The sequence below is a fragment of the Aulonocara sp. 'chitande type north' Nkhata Bay genome, linkage group LG12 (genome assembly GCF_057382095.1).
Source record: "Aulonocara sp. 'chitande type north' Nkhata Bay isolate Kocher_YH1m ecotype deep benthic linkage group LG12, A_spYH_male_GT1.1, whole genome shotgun sequence".
NCBI classification, from domain to species: Eukaryota; Metazoa; Chordata; class Actinopteri; order Cichliformes; family Cichlidae; genus Aulonocara; species Aulonocara sp. 'chitande type north' Nkhata Bay.
Genome location: NC_141355.1, coordinates 9,432,570 through 9,453,200, shown reverse-complemented (window position 1 = coordinate 9,453,200; position 20,631 = coordinate 9,432,570). Strand labels below are relative to the sequence as shown.

The 20,631-nt window shown below is 39.6% G+C and overlaps 1 protein-coding gene across 1 annotated transcript in view; it reads left to right on the top strand.

Moving 5' to 3' along the window:
- Positions 1-20,631, top strand: part of zmat4a (zinc finger, matrin-type 4a) — a 150,933-nt gene that overhangs the window by 100,126 nt on the left and 30,176 nt on the right. The window contains exons 5-6 of the mRNA XM_086313468.1: positions 3,388-3,609; positions 18,802-18,898. Of these exons, the coding sequence (XP_086169594.1) occupies positions 3,388-3,609; positions 18,802-18,898 (319 nt within the window). The remainder of the gene's footprint in view (positions 1-3,387; positions 3,610-18,801; positions 18,899-20,631) is intronic.

Genomic DNA, 20,631 nt, shown 5'->3' with positions numbered 1-20,631 from the left:
GTTATGCTGCTGACCTCTGACCTGCTTGCAAAAGCAGCTGCAGGGATTAAATTGAGTCTGACAGTTTACATTGGCCTATTATAGTGGGGGTCATTCTATAACCGTAAAGTCCAACATTTAAATCCTACATAACATCCTTTTGCTGTGGAGCGGCGAATGAGCCAAGCACTGAATGTAAAGTGTGATGCAAACGGCCTCACTGAGGGCCAGCTGTGCTCAGCAGACAGCGAGTCCTGACACTTCAGGCTCCATACATCCTCTCTCCCGCCATGTTTTTCACTGGACTTTGCTATTTTGAAATGTTGACTGGTGTAATGGAAGCTAATGGGACAAAACTAAATGTTGACTTAGGGTGAGCTGTGCAGTGGAGCGTTAAAACTGATTAAGCTGATAGGGCTTCTTCGTGTTGGGGAGTGCTTGTTGCAGCACGTTGCTCGTTCGGGGGTTAATGCCGTCATCCATGCGTGAAGGCACAAGTGGGCAGCCCCAAGAAGAGCTGGCTTCTCTTCCGTTTGCCAAGTAGAATTTAGGTTTTCCTCTTTAGGCATCTAATGGAGATAACAGCTTGTTATTCAGAGGGCTACACTTGCACAGCCACAGTTACGTTGCCGCTGATGAGTGCTCATTAAAGCCGTCCCATTGTGCTCTGTCTGCCAGCTACAAATCTTTTCTTTAAAAAAGCTGGCAAAGTGTTGCTAATGTAGCTCATTTTAAAGTATTTTTTTCCTGGGCAGTGTTTTTCCTGAGCATTTATAGTTTCTCACATTTGTCTTAGCAAAAATGTGACATTTTGGGTTATTATATCACCATTATGTTCACAGCACCTTTTCAGGACTTATACATTATGTTTACTGTTTGACATAAGCCAAAAAGACATGAAGTGTCATGATCATACAGAACCCAAGTAAATTAGCTGGATTTCAAAAGCATTAAAAGTCATGTCAGACATTAAAATCAAGTTATGGTTTAGAAACACAGAGAACACCTTGTTCTTATTATTTGTGTCCTTAAATTTTGTTGTTTTGTTTTGCTATCAGTTATGTCAGTCCATGACAACTAATGTCAAAAGTCTGTTTGTATCCATACAGGTACAGTGTACCCAGTGTTAAAAAGGTAAATATATACCCAAGAAGTTAAAAGGTGTTTCTTGGTTTAAATAATTGCAGTTTGAGGAGACAGTCTGTTTGGGGTCTAGTAAACAAACAAGTTAGCATATTGATTTAACTCTTAGACTTGATAAAAAGCATTTGGGCAAAATTCAGGAAGAAGGTTTTAGGTTCAGTCTTTGCTTTGCTGTCTGCTTGTCTGAGGCAGATATGAGAGAAAGAAGATTCAAGGGTTCAGTAAGAACAAGCAAGTATTTTACAAATGCCTCCCTGTTTCAACTTATTAAATAATAATATTTCAAAAAAATAGTCATTCTTTAACTTTATACTAAAAAATGTTGCCAAGAATCAGAAGTGGTCCTTGAATCAAAACCACATGGGTACAAATTAGCACCCATTGTCGAATGGCAATACCTTAGAGTACTGTTTAAGCTGTAGTACCTCTTCATGCCTCTTCTTCATCTGAGACAAAAATGCATGAATAATAAAGATGAAAATTTGACTGTGAGGCCAGATCAGGTTAGTAGTTAGCCCACAAGCTACCAATGGTTTGAGAGTTAAGCCTAACATAATGGTCCCATTTTAATAAACCATAAAATCCCCCATAGTGTTTTAGATTCTCCTGAAGTAAGAGAGTGAATTCATCAGAGTCAGAGTGTGCTTTTCCCCTGAACAATCACAAGCTTTTTCATTTCGTAACCACTGGAAATGATTTCATATTACTGACAGCTTAGTTAGATAGTTCAGATCTGCTTCTTACGTTTATGAGTCTCAGTTAGAAGATAATTTGATATGTGGTTATGTATTTATTTTGTTTTGTTGTTTGAGTTTTACACTTATTTTTATTTATTTTTTCCAAACGTTTAAAGCTGTTACACACACAAAAAAGTTGACCTGGTGTTTCAATCTTTTACTCAAGTCACTGTGATTGCTTTTGCTTTGTATTTGTTTCTTCAAAATATGAAATTAAAGCTCATTGTTAGTTTTTTTCTAACAATGAGCAACAATACTTCTTTCTCTGAAATTTGAGGTTAACTTAGTGTAAGAAAGTCTAAGGAGCTTGGAAAGGAAAAGGAAAAGCGTCTGGTTTTCTTTAAGTTTCCTTGAAGACATTTCACCTCTCATCCGAAAAGCTTCTTCGGTTCAAAAGAGTAATTGGTGGAGAGTTTAAAATCCTTCCCAGACGCCTTACTGCCCACTCACATCCCGGGCCATATGACCTCAGTAAATCACATGATAGGGTGCGGCTAGGTTTCACAATGGGTAACCTGAAACTTTGGCTAGTTGTAACCCACACCTGTTTTCACACTTTAGCCCGTGTGATTAGGTAGAGGATCAATAGGGGGTCCATGACCCTCTTGCGGACACTCCCATAGGGCTTCAAATCTGGGACTCTCCACCAATGGCTCTTAGAACTGAAGAAGCTTCTCGGATGAGAGGTGAAACGTCTTCAAGGAAACTTGAAGAAGTCCAGACGCTTTTCTTTCCAAGCGCCTTAGACTCTGATGACCTGGATGACTGAGAACCTTCACAGACTTAGTGTAAGAAAGTATTTATAGTAATTTTATGCAGCTTATCTGCGTGAAGAGCCAAATATGGAAAGTAAAGACTGTAGGTAAAACTGGTGGGCTGCTAGACAAATGTCCTGGACACTCTATCATAAAGCATCCTAGAAATAATATTAAATCAGAGTGTGATTATGCTTTACTGGAGGCGGATACTGTGGAGACTGATCAATATATTATTTTTCAAACTGATACCAACCCTGAAATGCCAATTTATTAGCCTTAAAAAAAAAAAGCACAATCAAATTTCCCTAACACTTAAGTCAAGTGTAGTTACTTTTTTACTTGTTTATGTCTTGTCTGACTTTATTCACGTCATCTGGTTACTTTGTTTGTGGCACTCAAATATTTGTTTGCAAAGTGCCCTCTGGTGGACAAGATATGCAGCATCAACACTCATGGCTGAGCGTTGTTTCTCTCTTCTCTATAAATCATTCTTAACGTCGTTACCGATAGATCAGCGAGTTGTTAATATTGGCTGAAAAAATTGACGCAACAATAAATTTGCTGGGCTCTATCTCTGTCAAGTCGCGTACTGTGGTCATGTCAAATATGTAAATTTTCTGCTTTGTATAAGGCAAGGGGTTCCCAGATTACATAAAATGCTGTAAAGGAGATTATTTAAAAAGTAGTAGTGTCTTAGCAGATTTGTTTTGTTTACAAAACTATCACTAGATCACCAAGAGACATCTGTATCATTCTTGTTTTACCTTCAGAGGCATCCCCCAGTCCTGTTAAGACCTCCCCAGAAGCATCTCCTATGACCTCCCCACGACAGCGCCGTGACTCAGACCGCTACTGCCAGCTATGCAACGCCTGGTTCAACAACCCTGGCATGGCTCAGCAACATTATGATGGCAAAAAGCACAAGAAGAACGCTGCCAGAGCAGATCTCCTGGAGCAGCTGGGAAAGACCCTGGACATGGGAGTGATGAAAGGTAATATGAATACATTTTCAGTACATCAGTTCATTTTTAAACTATGTTCATGCATTTGTGAAGGTGCATTATCAGATACAGTTTATAAACGAAGTTCAAAAAAAGTTTTCCAGCCTTTTTAAGGGTAAAAAATTCTTATACTGAATACTGTACAATCTTATTGTACAGTATATACAGTATATACAGTTCTAATTTCTTTTGAGGTGACACATACCACCACTCACAATAAAAAAAATCACAATGAAATAACTGTAAGCCAATAGCAGAGTTGCATTACTGTGAAAGGTAATTTCACAATTTGCATTATTGCATTATCAAACAATATAACTATGTATCAGCCGATAGCAAGTCAGCACATTTAGCCATTTAGTTCAAACTGAGCCTCTGAATAGCGATGACAGGGACTGGCTTTGGCTGTGGTGCCAGATCAGCCTGCCTTACAATTTCAAAAACTGCTGGGGTTTCCCTGCATAACCATGTGAAGACTAAGGGGACAGAAAATATCCAGTAATCAGCAGGTCTCTGGCTGAAAATGGCTTTTTGATGCCACAGATCAGAAAGACAAGACTAAGTCAAATAATCACAACCAAAGTAAGCAGAAGAGCATCTTCGAACGCACAGCCTAACAAAGCTTGAACTAGAACTGCTACAGCAGCAGAACAACAATTCCAGCTTTCAGTCCTATCTGTGAAGGGAATAGAAGATTGAGAAAACTTAGCCTAGTTTGATGAAATCTTTAGTTTTGCTGTGAAATTTGGATGGTAGGGTCAAAATTAAATGTAAAAAGCATGAAAACAATGACCCATCCAGCTTTGTATCAAAGGTTCAGGCTGCTGGTGGTGGGTGCGCAGTGTTGTGGGGCATATTTTCTTATCATGGTTTGTGCCCCTCAATACCAGCTAAGCACCATCTAAATACCACGGCCTATGTAAGCATTGGTGCTGCCCACATCCATCTTTTATCACCACAGTGAACTCATCTTCCTATGACTGAATCCAGCATGTCATAAAGCTCAAACTGGTTTCTTGGACGTGTATTTCACTGCAAAATAAATGACTTCACTAAGATCTGGTGACTGATCTCAATTCAATAGAACACCTTTGTGATACGGTGAAACAGGAGATTGTGCCATATTGACTGTCATGTCAATACGTACCATAGTTTCTGAGGAATTTTTTCAGCACCTTCTTAAATCTGTGCCACAAAGACTTTTGGTAGTTATGAAAGCAAAAATGGGATCCAACTAGGTAGGGATAAGTAATGTCTCGTTTAACGCTGCAGGTAATAAATGTGACTTGCATAGCTTAATATTGATGAGCAACAGAGAGCAGTATTACATTTGTTAATAGCTGTGACTATTTCTAAGCCCTGCTCTGTGGAGCTGAAAAGTAACCCTCTTGACTTCAGCTGTCAGCTTGACTCTTCATGGAGCCCACCAGCATGTCACAAGCTGTTAATTTTACAGAGGAGGAGGGGAGAACTTTCTTGCTTATCATTTCCCAGTTACAATATGTCAATAACAATTACATAATATTATTCCAGCTGGCAGAGTGCTGGCTGCCAGAAGAGCACACGGAGCCCAGAGGTGTTGTAAAGGGCAGCAGAGTGTGACTGCACCAAATGGGAGAAACAAGTCTTCACAGCTGATTGGCCATGGACCTTCTAACTCAGAGCCTGATTGGCTACTTTTGCTAGTTGAGGGCAAACTGGTTGGTTCTGCTTTGTTCAGCTTTGTTATGCTGCCCAAGCTTTTGAGTCCACGATGTTTGTTTCAGGAACATTATACATGGTGTGTTTGACTGCCGATGTTTGCAACTTCAGTTACCAGTACCGCATTTAAACCTATAAACAGGGACATAAATACACTTATGATTCAAAGAAGAAATTCACCATTGTTTTGGACAATAAGCAGATAATAACAGTATTAACATAGATATTGTGCTGTAATGTGTGTTGGTGGGGATGGTGGTTCTGTACTCTGTGGGTTACATTTTGGCTTGGGGGAGATTGGGCCATATTAAAATTAGTAGGTTTACAGTTTATTTTGAGAATCTTTTACCAGGTGACATTGAATGGTGACCACTGGCTGGGAGAGTGGCTAAGGGGGTAGAGCAGGTCATCTACTTATCAGAAGGCTGGTGGTTTGATCCCTTGCTGCTCCAGTCTGCATGCTACGATATCCTTTGGCAAGATACTACCTCATTGTGTTCACTGGAGTGTGAAATTTAGAAAGTGCTTGTATGAATGGGTGAATGAGACATGCTGTATAAAGTGCTTGAGTGGATATATCAGTATGTATATAAGAACCTGTGCATTAAGGATACATAAGTTAAACTGACTGGTTTCAGACTACGAATATACTAAGAGGCTGCATAAAGAGTCAGTATAAGACAAAGGTGAACTTTATTAACTCTACAGGGGAGACACAGAATAAATAAAGGGCTGGAACTTAGCATTTTTAGCTCTTTTCTAAATAAGTATTTTTGGTATACAAAGAGATGTTTTCACACCTTTGTATAAATTGGTGAGGTTCAAATCAGGAGATTATGGCAGTCAATTCGAACATTCATGCCAGTTTTTAAGGAGGATCGTTGTCCTCCTGTAGAACTTTTTCTCAGTTCCAGTTCTCAACGAATTGCCTGAAGTCTACGTCCAGAATTTGATTATTTTTAGCCAGATCCACTCTTCCCTCTATCTATTGTTATGTTACTTGAACTATTGGCTGCCACTCAACTCCAAAGCAGAATATTTCTGCTACTCTGCTTAACAGCTAGCAAGATTTTCATTTCTGCTCCTGAATTTCTCAAACACATGGCTCGGAAAGTGTGACCAATGAGCTCAGTGTGATTTTTTTGTTGTAATCTTACTTTAAGTCATTTGTAGACTTTCATGATTCCAATGAATCGTTCATGTAGGCTGTGTTTGCGCATCAGTGCTAGGTTAAATGCTGCACAGTTAAATGCTGCATCTTGTGTGTCAGCTAAATGTTTCTACAAAACTTGTTTGAAGTTTGACAGATAATGGCAGAAGAAGCTAATGAATAAAATATGATAGAAGGTACTTTTTAGAGTTATCAAAAATCATTATTGGCCTATATTGGGCCTATTAACTGATATATGCATGTCTTGTGGCAGATTGCTGACCCTTCTTTAGCCTGGTCTGTTGGAGGTATCTTCCTGTTAGAAGAGAGTTTTTCCTTCCCACTGTTGCCAAATACTTGCTCAAAAGGTGTTTCTGATTGTCCCAACATACCCAAGAAACATGTCCTGGCTCTGCCCCTGTGTCTCCTTCCATTAGGAAATGTCAAAACCAACTCTTCTAGGAGGTATACAGGATGTATCCTAGTCAGATGGCTGAAAGATTATCTCCCTACTCTCACCCCCAACCAGTTGTGGCTGATAGTTGCACTTTGAGACAACTTGTGATTTTTCATTTATGTAAATAAAATTGAATTAAACTAAATCAAATTGAATTGACCAATAATCTTGTGCTGGGAAAAAGTGCAGTGAAGAGTTGGAAGGAGAGATATTTTTTGTTGCAAGATTCCTTTGTTTCCTTTACACGGGGTGTGAAATAAAGCATCAGCATTGGTTACTGGCCATTTTTGAAACAATGTTTCAGTCCAAAGTTTTGCATCACAGGGTGTTTGAAAAGTATGACTAAGGTTTCTAAAGCGACTGAAAAGGAAAGATTTCTAAATGAAGACGTAGTTTGTTAACGGGTTCAGTGTTTTGCAAGTGAATCAAAGAATGCACTGCTTCTACAATCCTCTTATAACAAGTGTTGATCTCAATGAATAATTCATTAGAGATTTGCATGTAAAAATGAAAAACAGTTTAATCCCTTTATATCTTTACCTTCATCTGTTCTGCACGGCGCCTGTTTTTACAGTGCATTAAGAGGAAATGAATTTGCCGGCTTCAACAGAGTCATTATGGAGCGACAGAAAATGTCAGCACACTAGCTGTACTATTCAGCACTTGGAATAATGAGCATTACTCTCTGGCGATTATCAATTAGTAATGAAGTGGCAAATTGTCCTATCAGGCAAAACCAGCAGTGTGAGCCCACAGAGAGGAGAATGGGACCGCAGCAGGCCTTGCAGGCGGTCGGGATGCTGCTGCTTCTTTCTGCTTCCTCTCTGCATTTTATCCTTTCATCTTTCCCCCTTTTTTCCTCCCCTCTACCTGACCTTGTGCACTTCTCAACCTGTTAAGAAAATGTGGAGTCTGACTCTGAAGATTGTCCTGTGATGAAATATTCAAAAGCTCTAATAAAATGGGAGGGAGCATCATCCAGTGGTCTTGTTTGTTGTTGTTGTTGTGTGTACAGAGCTGTGCAGCATTGAAAAGCTGATGGCAAAGACATAAGGTTGAAGATGGATAAAGAGATGGGCAAGCCATTAGCACTTTTAGCACAAGTGTAGAGACCCTCCAGATGTGTCTAACCTCATGATAAAAGCCTTTGTTTTATAAGTGGTGTACATACAAAAGAGTGCAGGTTAACCGCATGAGCATAGTGTAAAACCGAGGTCCCTGCTCACCTGTCCTCTTTGGCTTAGTTGATTTAAGTTGTTTTGGTAAAACTCCATCTTTGCGCTCTAATAGTCTACTTGATCCTCTGGTCTTTTGTCTGGTGCTCATTCTGTTCAAAGCTAACAGGGAGTAGTATTGAGATGGTGATATAACTGTGAGGACTGTAATGTTTGCATAAATGTAAATGGGATGGAAAATGAATTTGTGGTTGATAGTCCATTAAGACACTAATGGGAACAGATTGTGTAAGCACTTTTGCCCAGTTATCGCTGCAGCAAGTTTAAAACAGATGATCTCTTTTTTCCAGGTTTGTTTTCTTCTTCTTTTTTTATTAAAGTAAAGATGTGTTGGATTTTATCTCAGAAATAGCTAAACTTGTATTTGTGGTGAACTTTCTTATTCGTGCTGAACTCTCCCCATTCCAGCACTGCTGCTCAGGAATCATGTGTTTACTCTTGTCAGTGTTTACAGACTGTGCCTGTAACTGTGTGGAAATCTATCCATCCATGTTCATGACTGGTTATCCAAGCCACAGTTTCGGGAAATCACTTTCCCAGCTGTCATAAGGTGAGAGGCAGGGTACACTGAGGGCAGGCCGTCAGTCTAGCTTAATGTTTCAGTTTAAATATAGATTAGATAAACTAAAAAAATAAAATCTTTCAAAAATGCCCCCTTTTATGACTTTTACATCAGAACACATCAAATCAACAGATGACTGCTTTTAAGCTTTCTTTTACTTTCTTGTACTGGCACATAATGGACTTCATGAGAGAGACTGAAATAACACACATGCTATAGACTCCTTTGTTGTCCCACATTCAGTGTTCATAGAGTGGCTAAACGAAACATGAGCTGCATCCCAGGTTTAGTGACTCACAACCAGACAATGTGAAGAGAGACACAGCAAACAGCTTGGTTCATCTGACCACCAGCCAGCGGTTCATGTAACTATCTAAGTGCCTGCCAAATGCTTTTTATAGTACTCATAAGACACCTGCTGTCACAGAGATGTGAGCATCAGCAAAGGTAGAAGTCACGGTAAGTGGTAAAGCTCTGTTATATGAGATAAGCATCACCTTTGCGTTGAAGTGGCGTTATACAAGTTTGATCTAATTTAGAACCATTTGCCATCATCATCACAGAGTTGTAAACACTGCCTGCGTGCTGTCATTTTTCTTTATTTATCATGCCCATTTGGGCAATGTACTTTAGCTAATGTGATTTCCAACACCAGCAGACATAAGATACAGTTTGTAATCATCTTGTGCCATGTCAGAGAGAAAAAATATTATAAATGTAATAATGGAATCGATGAAGGACGATGCACAGGAGCTAAAAAAAAGGATGAACTACTGCACCACTGTGATCTGTGATTTCCATCTCAGTAGGTTTTCAGCTTTCATATGAGATGAATGATGAATTTGTCCTATCAGTACTAGAGATGGACCGATCCGATATTACGTATCGGTATCGGTCCGATACTGACCTAAATTACTGGATCGGATATCGGAGAAAAATAAAAAATGTAATCCGATCCATTAAATATCACGAAAGCACCTCACAAAACTTGCAACACGCTGTAACTCACCTCAGAACGTTAGCACGTCGGAGCAGTATGCATCACGTGATAGAGCGGCTGTGGCATGCGGGACCTGTCGGTGGTCTGGATAGCATTTGGAGCTTCGCTAGCAACCCGGCATTTCATCTCCGACAAAGTTATCCCGAGAGAAGTAAAGCAAGTGTGTAAGTCCATCTCTGAATGTTTGTAAAGCATTCCTGCGTTAAGCTTAACAAACGACTGCCTCTCCTGCTGCTACTTCAATCATGAAACTGCTTAACGATCAGCTGATCGGCTTTTCTGTCGCGAGTCCGTCTCTCTAGTTTGCTTTTGGCCCATTTTGCACCAGAAAGAGGAAACCAGCGGCTGAACAACAGCAGCACGTTTAAGCTTGATCAGCTGTTGTTAGAATTTATTTAATATTACTTTCTACTCGAGGATCTTTTCTACGTAGCTGACGGCTGGTAACTGTGCAGGGGCGGATCTAGCAAAGTTTAGCCAGGGGGGTGTGGTATAATTGCATTGTACAGTAGATGTTAATGCAGCCGGTCAGTGTAGTTAGGCTGATGGCAGCTAGAGGGCGAGACCGGTGTGTTTCTGTATAGAATGTTATGTTATGTGGGGCAGAGCAAGAACAAGAAAATAAAGTGTGGTTATGAATCGTACAGTGGACCCGCGTATAATTGAATAACACGACAGGGGGCTGATAGGGCATTAACAGGGAAAAGGGGGCACAAAGACATACTTTTCTTTCTTATTCTCATTTAAAATGTCTAGCTTTTAATAAATAATTATCTGACACCCAAAGTTTTAATTTGATGTAAAATGAATAGAAGTCAATTACTGTATATAGTAACTATTAAGTCTAATATATATACCCTAGTAAGCTATAGTACATTTTCCTTTGGGAAGGTACCATCTGTGCAGTCTGCAATTTTGTTGAAGAAAGATGTTGAATCTATTTAATATTTCTTGAAAAATAATTGATTTCTGTGCATTTTTTTTTCACACTGCATCAAATTAAGGTTGATTACGTCGATTAAGCATCATGAGGTGGAGCGTGAGGGGTGGTTCCCTATTTTTTATTTATTTATTTTTGTTGTTGCTGGGAGTTGGAACCCTATTAGTTAGGTTGCTTAATATTTACGCTAAGTACTCTTTAAAATACCAGAATAGGGAGGATGGTGTAGGTTTAAGTTTATTAGATTGATCAGTATTGCTGAACTATGAAATATATTTTTTTGCATACAGGTATAACAGAATAGCTTTAGTGTAGTTGTTGTTTTAAACTTGAGTATGAACTTATACAAAATGCAGCAAGATATTTAAAAAACAGTTTTGTTGATTAAAAAACACTATATCGGATTCATATCGGTATCGGCAGATATCCAAATTTATGATATCGGTATCGGTATCGGACATAAAAAAGTGGTATCGTGCCATCTCTAATCAGTACTGGATATGCAGTAATTGTTCTCATTATTTGTTCAATAAAAATGTTTTGAGACTAAAAAAATGTAATACAAATATTTTAAAAAAATCTTCGTGGTTTAAATTTGGTGATCTCCCTCTTCTTGTGTAACCCAGATCTGTTTTCTGGGCGGCTGCTATATTTAATCTAGTTTGTCCCTTTGTCCCACTTTTTCCCAATGCCTGTTGGATTTCTTCCTGTGCATCAACAAGCAAAACTTCATCTTTATTTTTATGTTTGCGGAAGTGAACAATGAGTGGTCAGAGTCCCATCATAATCAGTTCCATTTTTGGCAGTGGAGGTTTAGCAGTCCTCAAAGAGTCGTGCTGTACAACGTTATGGCAGTGCTCTTACAAAACATCAGATCTATTATTCTCCAGTCTCACAGTTTTTTAAATAAGTAAAATGATACTTAAGTAAACTTCAGAATGCATTTTCTAAAGAAAATGCAGTGTGAGCGCTGCTAGCCGAATGGTTTGAGTTCAATTTTTATAATTGCTGAATCTTTGTTGAAAAAAATGTTTAATAAGCTAAAATACACCAAATCATTGACCTGAAAGCCGGAGTGCAGAACTGTTGAAAGCTGAAGTTTACACAGAAGTTGGAATGTAGTGTGTGTGTGTGTGTGTGTGTGTGTGTGTGTGTGTGTGTGTGTGTGTGTGTGTGTGTGTGTGTCCTTATCAGCGAGTGAGTGACATACAGAGAAAGAGGGGAACTGGCATCAAATTAGGAGGTAAAATAGTTTTAAATCTTTAACTGTTTTGTGCGTCTTATTTTAGACTTTATGTTAGTGGGGAGAAAAGCTATACAGACTAAAAACAGAGACATTAAATGAGGTTAGACGACTTGAAATGTGGGAGAATCCACTAGAATCCACAGGCAGGCACATAGTTTCAGTTCTAATGATCCAGTCACAAAATATGATTCCTAATGTCATCAACTGACTCCAACTACCCAGATTTGAACCGCCTGTCTGCTGAAGACAAATCCACCCATGAAAATTTGGCCGCAAGTTAATGTGCCAATCAGAACGCTCTATCATTCCCATAGATTTAAATTCACCAACTGAAAGTAACTGCCAATAGCTTTCAGTTGGACTGAAGTAAATACTGACATACTGTTACACATACTGTTACACAAAGGTACTCCCTGTACCTGGATCCACACAGTTGAATATTTTAAAAACTAAAGTTAGAAATGAGAAAAATACAAGCTCACATGTCCAAAAGAATCTAATACACGTTGAACAGTGTTGAAGGAAGTTGACGAAAAAATATAATGAATGTACTCAACACTTAATCAGCGTTTACACTAATAAACTTCGGTCTTTTTATCCAGAGCCAATTTCCTGGGCTGAATATACTTACATGTTTGGTCGCCCATCCTATGTCCCTTTTAGTCCAGGAGAATCCCTGTATGTAAGTCAGTCATGCTATTTGATAAGGACACAAGATGAAGTGTTTGTTTCAACATCATTTCCAAGAAATATTATTTGGAGTTATTATCACTGCCTGATAACACACACATAGCTGACCAAATACTCTAATCTTTGTTTTACCTGACCAGCTGCCTTTGCTTCTCAAGGTTTAAGAGTCCATCAGAACATTTACCTTTTTCTAAAAGGCTGTCATGTACCTTTTAGTAAAAAGTAGCTTCCATCTACCCACTTTACCATAAAGCCCTTTAGCAGAGTGTTTGACCGATGGTTGTCCTTCCTAAAGTCTCTCCTGTCACCACAAAGGACTCAAAGCTCTCATTTACAGTATAAACGATGCACCACGACTCAGCTGCAAGTGCCACTACAAAGGATCTCAGTGCTTTTGAAATGAAATGCTTCAACAACATTTCTTTTTACATGAAAAAATGAGAACTCTTTAAATAAAAATGGGAAACTTTAAACGTCATTTTTATATAAATAAACTGTTTGCTCACCCTTTTATGTAGCATGAATCACAATGTTTTTTTCCTTTTTTGAGTGTAGCTGACAGCGTGAGAAGATGAATAATAGTAGCAGGAAGACAGCAGAACTCACTTTAAGTCCATGCTGTGCCACAGCTGGTGTTTGCACTCCTATCACTTACCATGTCTCTGAAGAACAGTCCTCGCGTCTGCTCTGCCTCTGTTGAGTATCTTGTTTGAACCGGCCCTAAAGATGATTTCAGGCGGAGCAGCCCATATTCACTAAGTGCTTTTCATATTGTGGCTGCTTCTCTGAAGTGTGGGGGAGAAAGCTGTTCACATGGAGAGAAGCAGACTGCGTTTGTGTTAAGAGCAGTTGAAAGAGAAGTGGAAAGTAGACTGCAGAAATATTCGAATTTACCTGTTTTTATCTTTTTTTTGTTGCACACCAGCTTTCAGATGCTACGTCTTTAACACCGAGTGATGTCATCTCTTCCAAACCTTATTGGCTGTGAAAATAAGCTGCTCTTAAGTCTGCATGGAAACATTTGAACCCCCCCCATCCCACCTCATTTCAATCCCTCTCCTTGCTTTTCAGTCAACTACATCCTTTTTTCAGAATAAAATGGCAGCTAGTGAAGTGGCCACTCTCCCAAAGCATGTTATTACCTAACTGTCACACAGTCAGACTGTGTGTCGAAGCTAAGAAATCACACTAAGGTTTGACAGGTACGTGGTTGGAACCATCATCCTCATTTTAATACTTCTATGGCACACTGATGAGCAGGTACGAGAAAAGTTTATGGAGCTTAGCGTGAGTAATTCTGTACTAAGAGAACGTGATTAATCCTTAAGTACTCCACTGTGTACTCTGGGCAGTGATGTATTGTTCTTTCTAAGCACAGTTGGAGACTCAGTTTGTAGACAAATCTAAGAGTGACTTTAAAACACAGTTAATATTAAATGTAGGCGATAATATAACATTTACATTCTAAAGAGGTAGTGCTTAGTAAAGCAGTACAGCACACAATTATTTAATTAAAGAGGACCTAATATGATTGGTTTTATTGTTTGTTCTATTACTGCTGTTCAGTGTATACAGAAGTGTTTGCTCTGAGCCAATAGAACTCAGTTCTTTGCCATTTTTCTACTCTTGGGTGTGTATGATGGCAGAAGAAGGGCTTAACCTCTCCAAGGTCATCTTAGGTATGCAGCTGTGACTGTAACAGCTCCACCCATTTACTCTTAAAATCTTTTGTTTTGAGGGGCAGCCAATAAGAAGGCATTTGCCGTTAAGGCAATGAAAGCAGCTTGTTTCAGACAAATAAAGAAGTGAGGGGCTGTACCAGAACCAGCACGAGCTAAATGAGGATTAATTTGGACTGTGAATCATGCAAAGCTAGAACAGGTCATCTAATAATCGGAGGTTGGTGGTTCGATTTCTGGCTGCTTCAGTGTGCATGCCAAACATCACATCCTCCGTCTTAACCTTTTATCTTTTTCGGTAATGCTACAGTCTACAAACCATACACCCAACTTTCACTAGTATCTTGTAAACCTTCCCATTCACTCTTGCAGCTATCCTTCTATGATAATTGTCTTCACCCACTCCACCCTGCTTGCACTCTCTTCTTCACCTCTCTAACCTCTCTTTCTCTCTCTCTCTGTCTGCTTTGGACTGTTGATGTTTAAATGTATCTACCTTCACTATCTCTATTGTTTGCATATCCACCTTTCCACCTGTCTCCTTCTCCTTCACATACATATTCTGTCTTGCTTGTACTGACTTTAATTCATCTTCTCTAAAATTATATTCTATTATTTTTTTCATCGCTCAAAATAAGCGTCACACTCGCGAAAGCCGGTGTACCCACCGAAACGCTGTGCATTTATCGAGACTTTCAACCCCAGGTAGGCCAATTATGGATCTTCGGATCCACATTATATCAGCAGCTGTTCTCCACCGTGAACTATGTTAAAAACAAACACCTCACGCCTCACAGATGACAGCTTACAGTCCTGCATAAAGATGAAAGTTCAGGAGCAGAAGTCCCATTGTAAACGTACCACAGCAGACCCGACGATGTTTCCATGAACATGCTTTTCAGCATCTCTTTATTGACCACTTTTCACACGGTTGCTGTACGCACACAGCCGGCTGTAGCTTTTCAGCTCACCACCCAACACATACCAACAACAACACAACAGCATAGATAGCACACAGACGTTAAGGCGGCAAGGCGTGATTGCGGGCGCCGCTCGGGCGCGTCCACCTCCCCTGCAGTGGCGCTGCAGACCACGCCCCGCCACGCACATTAACCAGGTAAAATACATATTTAGGCAGAATTTTGCAAATATCTATTTTTCATTTTTTAGCAGCATAGTGCTTTTTTTCCAATTATTTTTTAAAAGTCAGGTCAAGGCTCCAAAAGCCCAAAGGCAATATCAGGGTGGCGGTCTTAAAGGTTGCTGACCCCTCACCTAGACAAACAGTCCTTTCCTCTTCCTTAGTGTTCAGTATTGCATACAACTCGTAATAACAGTAAGCTTGAAAATAAGAAAGAAAATTGCGTTTAAAAAAGTAATGAATGATCAAGATGAGAATTGTTTCAACCTGGCCATGAAACCAAAAAAACATTCATAAATGTGTTTCTGCAACCTGTTGTCAGTTTTGTTCTCATAGGTCAAGTAAGGGCCGTCTCTGTCTTTGCCATCTTAATGGTCCCTCTCAGTGTATTTTGATGTTGTCAAATCTCAACCAGAAACCACTAAATTTAGACCACAGGCTAGCTAGCCTGTCAACACCCAGCAGACAAATTGTGTTGGGTCAGACTATTACAGCTGTTAATCAGGGATGCTTCTCTGGAAGATATAATTTAGCATGTGGTCTCCTCATTCTCTCACTTTTTAGCTCTTTTTCAACAGAGGCTTGCAGTCACTGTTCTCAAGCTGTTGCTTTCAGCTGTATGTTGTATTCTCCACTCTTGTATTCCCCAGCCTAAAATAGATCCATTATACTGTTAACAACAGGCTCAGAGACGGGGAAATTACACCAAGCTGATCTAGGTCCTTTTCAACAAAGTGTAATGCTGAACCCTAATTTAAAACTCTAGATTGGACGAGTTCTCCTCAAGATATTACGCCTCTTCTTACCCCACATTTTTGAACCGTCCAATTTAAGAAACTTTCAGTCAATGCTTCGGTGGGATGAAAACATTTTTGAGTAATGATTTTATTCTGTCAGTTTTGCAAAGCAATTCATTATACTAAATCTCACAGTTGCAACTTAGCACCCAATTGATTTCATAGAAACAGTGATTAAGTGTATGCTCTTTCAGCCTGGGCTCAATGCTACAGTGAGGGAGAGAATGAGCTAAAGTTACCAGATCTGAGTGGGGCAGATGCTTGCTGGTTAATTTAGCATGAATCCTGGACCAGTACCACCTTTTTCTTTGCTTATAAACAATCGACAAAGAATGTTGCACTGCTGATCAGTCATACTGCCAACAGTATCTCTTCCAAAGCTTCAGGCAATAGGTCTCAATAAGCTAAGAGAAAGCAAAAGATTCACTGCAAAACAAATTGATCTTGCCCAGGTTCAGAATCTGTTTGAGTGGTGCAAGCACGTACGGTTAGTCTATACGTTTGTGGACAAATAGTCTTCTCACTTTTATTTTTGTAGTTTTCTCTCTGTACGCTATGACAGAGGATTTAAAATAAATAAAAATGTAATTAAAGTACAAAATCCCAGCTTTATTTCAGTGGAATTGACAAAAATATTGCATCAACTGTTTGTGAATTATAGGCTTGAGGCTTGAAAGTAACTGGACAAGCTAAACAAGTCAATGGCCCATGCATATCTGCAAATGTTGTGTGTTCTCCTTTGAGAAGTAACCTTAGACCCTGATGCTAGCATCGTGTTACATCTGTGGTGTTGTGTGCTCTGTATAAATTGCTTTTTAAAAAGTTTTACTAAGGCTTTGCTTGTATCTGTGGGTATTTTTTGACATACAATTACTTGATACCAGAAAAATCTCTCAGCTTCATAGCTTTCACAGACCAGCATGCATTTCATCTGTTTTTACAGCTAAAATGCTGCATGAGTTGTTTTTACACTAAAAACTGAGCTGAGCTCCTCTTAGCTTAAATATGTTTTTGGATATTTGACCTGAAGTTAAAACTAAATAGGCAGCTGATATGAATCTCATTACACCCACTAAAACATCTTTTTTTAACCTTTTTGGGTTTAGTAGTTTACCTCCTGGCAACTTCTTTTTTAGAGGTATACTTCTTATACGGTGAGATCGAATAAAGATCGAAGACATCAGTCTGTGTTTTTTTTTTCTCTGCATGCATCAGCTCCACAACCTGTTATTTTATTTAACAGTTACCAAATTCCTAAGTTAACTCAAACAAATGAGACTGCAGAGCACATTTTTCTTCTGCTGCAACCACTCATCGGCTGCTCCCCACACCCTCGTTTTTCTCAGCAAAGGGACAGGTTAACCAAAACAAACGAGTCTCCAGTGCCTCAGAAAGTAGGAAGCAAAGTTGATGAAGGGGAGGAATTGCAGAAGCCTAAAGCTTCTGATGCTTCATCGCTCATGCACCATAGCGCCATGTGGGAAGAGCCGCAGGTGGCTGCCAATGATGGATACCGAAGTCACAGTATAATCTTTCACCCTTTCAAAAATAGTTTGAGAGGCAGGCTGTCAAAGGGGCACTGCAAGGCAGAGCTTCTCCGCCTGCTGCAGAAATTTAATGTCGATTCATGACTGCGTCTGGGGACGATGGTGCAAAATTGAAATCTCAGTCATGGTGGCGACCAGCTGACAGAGTGGTTATTGTACAGCTTATCAGCGGGGAAGTGAAAGGGAGGGATTTGCCGCTCTCTGTGGGGAATATTGCCCTCCATCAAAATGGTAGAAGGGAAACAGCTGACATCAACACCCGAGACCAAGCCCACTGCAGATTTTCACCTTCCGCAACCCTGAAAGCAGAAAAACAAGAAGACTTTCAAAGTTTCGGCAGCGCTTTCCTCACCGCAGCGATTTAACAAACAATCATTCAGTGAGGAAATTTGATTGAGGAGGATATGGAAATGTGATTCAATGAGTGCAGGGTGGCATTTATTTTCTCTTGGCCTTTTGCTCTGAGGCATATTTATAGAGGAGCTAACTCAATTGCGAGAGCGAGGAAATCAAGATGGCCATTTTTCACACCACAATAAGATTAGTGCAACATGAAGGCGATTACACAGGATGCTTATAATTTGCAGCAACAGGGCGCTGATTCAATACAGCCATTATCACCCCAAGGGCATTGCTGTCGCTATTTAGAAAAAAAAATAGGCAACTCATTAAATGTTGTAGATTCCAAATGATTCAGACATCTCAAGGTCTCAGCTGCTATGGATTTACTATAAAGATCTTTGAGCTATGACTGCTGCACAAAGAGTCTTCTCCTTCAGTGCAGTTATGGGAGTCTTCTTTAGCAAACACCAGTTTGTTAAGGCAAAGTCACATGAATGCTCATCTGCTGCAGGACTGAGACCCGTCTGCGTGAAGGCAGACATGCCTTCTCACTGTGATGGATTGATTCATATTGGCCACGTGCAGCAGAGCAAAAATTGTATTACTGAATCAAGTTTTGAAAAATTCACTGGAGTAAAGCATTTGTTCAGTTGCCAGATTCGTTTCTGTAATGTGCGCTATTCTGTTTGATTCCAGGTCTGAAGCGAAGCTACTCCTGTGAAGTCTGCAGCGTCACACTCAACTCAGTGGCACAGTACCATGCACATCTGCAGGGCTCAAAGCACCAAAACAAGTGAGTGGATCCCACTAATGTTCATTTACAGCTCCTTTACACATCAAACTACTTATGCTGCTCTGGCAAAAGCCAACATGTTGTTTTCTTTGCTTTCACTTGCATTTTTCTTTCTACTTCTCAACAAAGAACCAGACATGCTACACTAATAATAAGAATGTTGCAGTGAGTGCCATTGCTGAGCTTTTGCTGGAGGCAAGCAGTGAGATTTTTCTCTGAATTAATTTCAGTCAACAAATTAAAGGACAGTCTATTATGGGAATTAACTCTCTAATTTAGCCTTGTTTGTCTTTTAGGTTGTTGCTAACTTATTGATGTTCAGCTTAAAGTGTCTACGAGTTAATCAGTCTGGCTGACTGGGCAGAGTGTCAATTTAAAATTGTGGGCTGAATTTGGTTTTTGTAGTTAGTTGTGGGAACGTACATCTCTCTTTTTCCCAAATCTGCAAAAAACTGCAGCCAGTTACAAGAGAAATATAGCTCTAGACTAGAGATGGACCGATCCGATATTACATATCGGTATCGGTCCGATACTGACCTAAATTACTGAGTGGATATCGGAGAAAAATAAAAAATGTAATCCGATCCATTAAATATCACGAAAGCACCTCACAAAACTTGCAACACGCCGTAACTCACCTCAGAACGTTAGCACGTCGGAGCAGTATGCATCACGTGATAGAGCGGCTGTGGCATGCGGGACCTGTCGGTGGTCTGGATAGCATGTGGAGCTTTGCTAGCAACCCGGCATTTCATCTCCGACAAAGTTATCCCCGAGAGAAGTAAAGCAAGTGTGTAAGTCCATCTCTGAATGTTTGTAAAGCATTCCTGCGTTAAGCTTACCAAACGATATATGGAGCGACTGCCTCTTCTGGCTGCTACTTCAATCATGAAACTGCTTAATGATCAGCTGATCGGCTTTTCTGTCGCGAGTCCGTCTCTCTGGTTTGTTTTTGGCCCACTTTGCACCAGAAAGAGGAAACCAGCGGCTGAACAACAGCAGCACGTTTAAGCTTGATCAGCTGTTGTTAGAATTTATTTATTATTACTTTCTACTGGAGGATCTTTTTCTACGTAGCTGACGGCTGGTAACTGTGCAGGGGCGGATCTAGCAAAGTTTAGCCAGGGGGGCCGATAGGGCATTAACAGGGAAAAGGAGGCACAAAGACATACTTTTCTTTCTTATTCTCATTTAAAATGTCTACCTTTTAATAAATAATTATCCAAATCTTACACCCAAAGTTTTAATTTGATGTAAAATGAATAGAAGTCAATTACTGTATATAGTGACTATTAAGTCTAATATATATACCCTAGTAAGCTATAGTACTTTTTCCTTTGGGAAGGTACCATCTGTGCAGTCTGCAATTTTGTTGAAGAAAGATGTTGAATCTATTTAATATTTCTTGAAAAATAATTGATTTCTATGCATTTTTTTTTCACACTGCATCAAATTAAGGTTGATTACGTTGATTAAGCATCATAAGGTGAAGCGTGAGGGGTGGTTCCCTATTTTTTATTTATTTATTTTTGTTGTTGCTGGGAGTTGGAACCCTATTAGTTAGGTTGCTTAATATTTACGCTAAGTACTCTTTAAAATACCAGAATAGGGAGGATGGTGTAGGTTTAAGTTTATTAGATTGATCAGTATTGCTGAACTATGAAATTTTTTTTTTTTGCATACAGGTATAACAGAATAGCTTTAGTGTAGTTGTTGTTTTAAACTTGAGTATG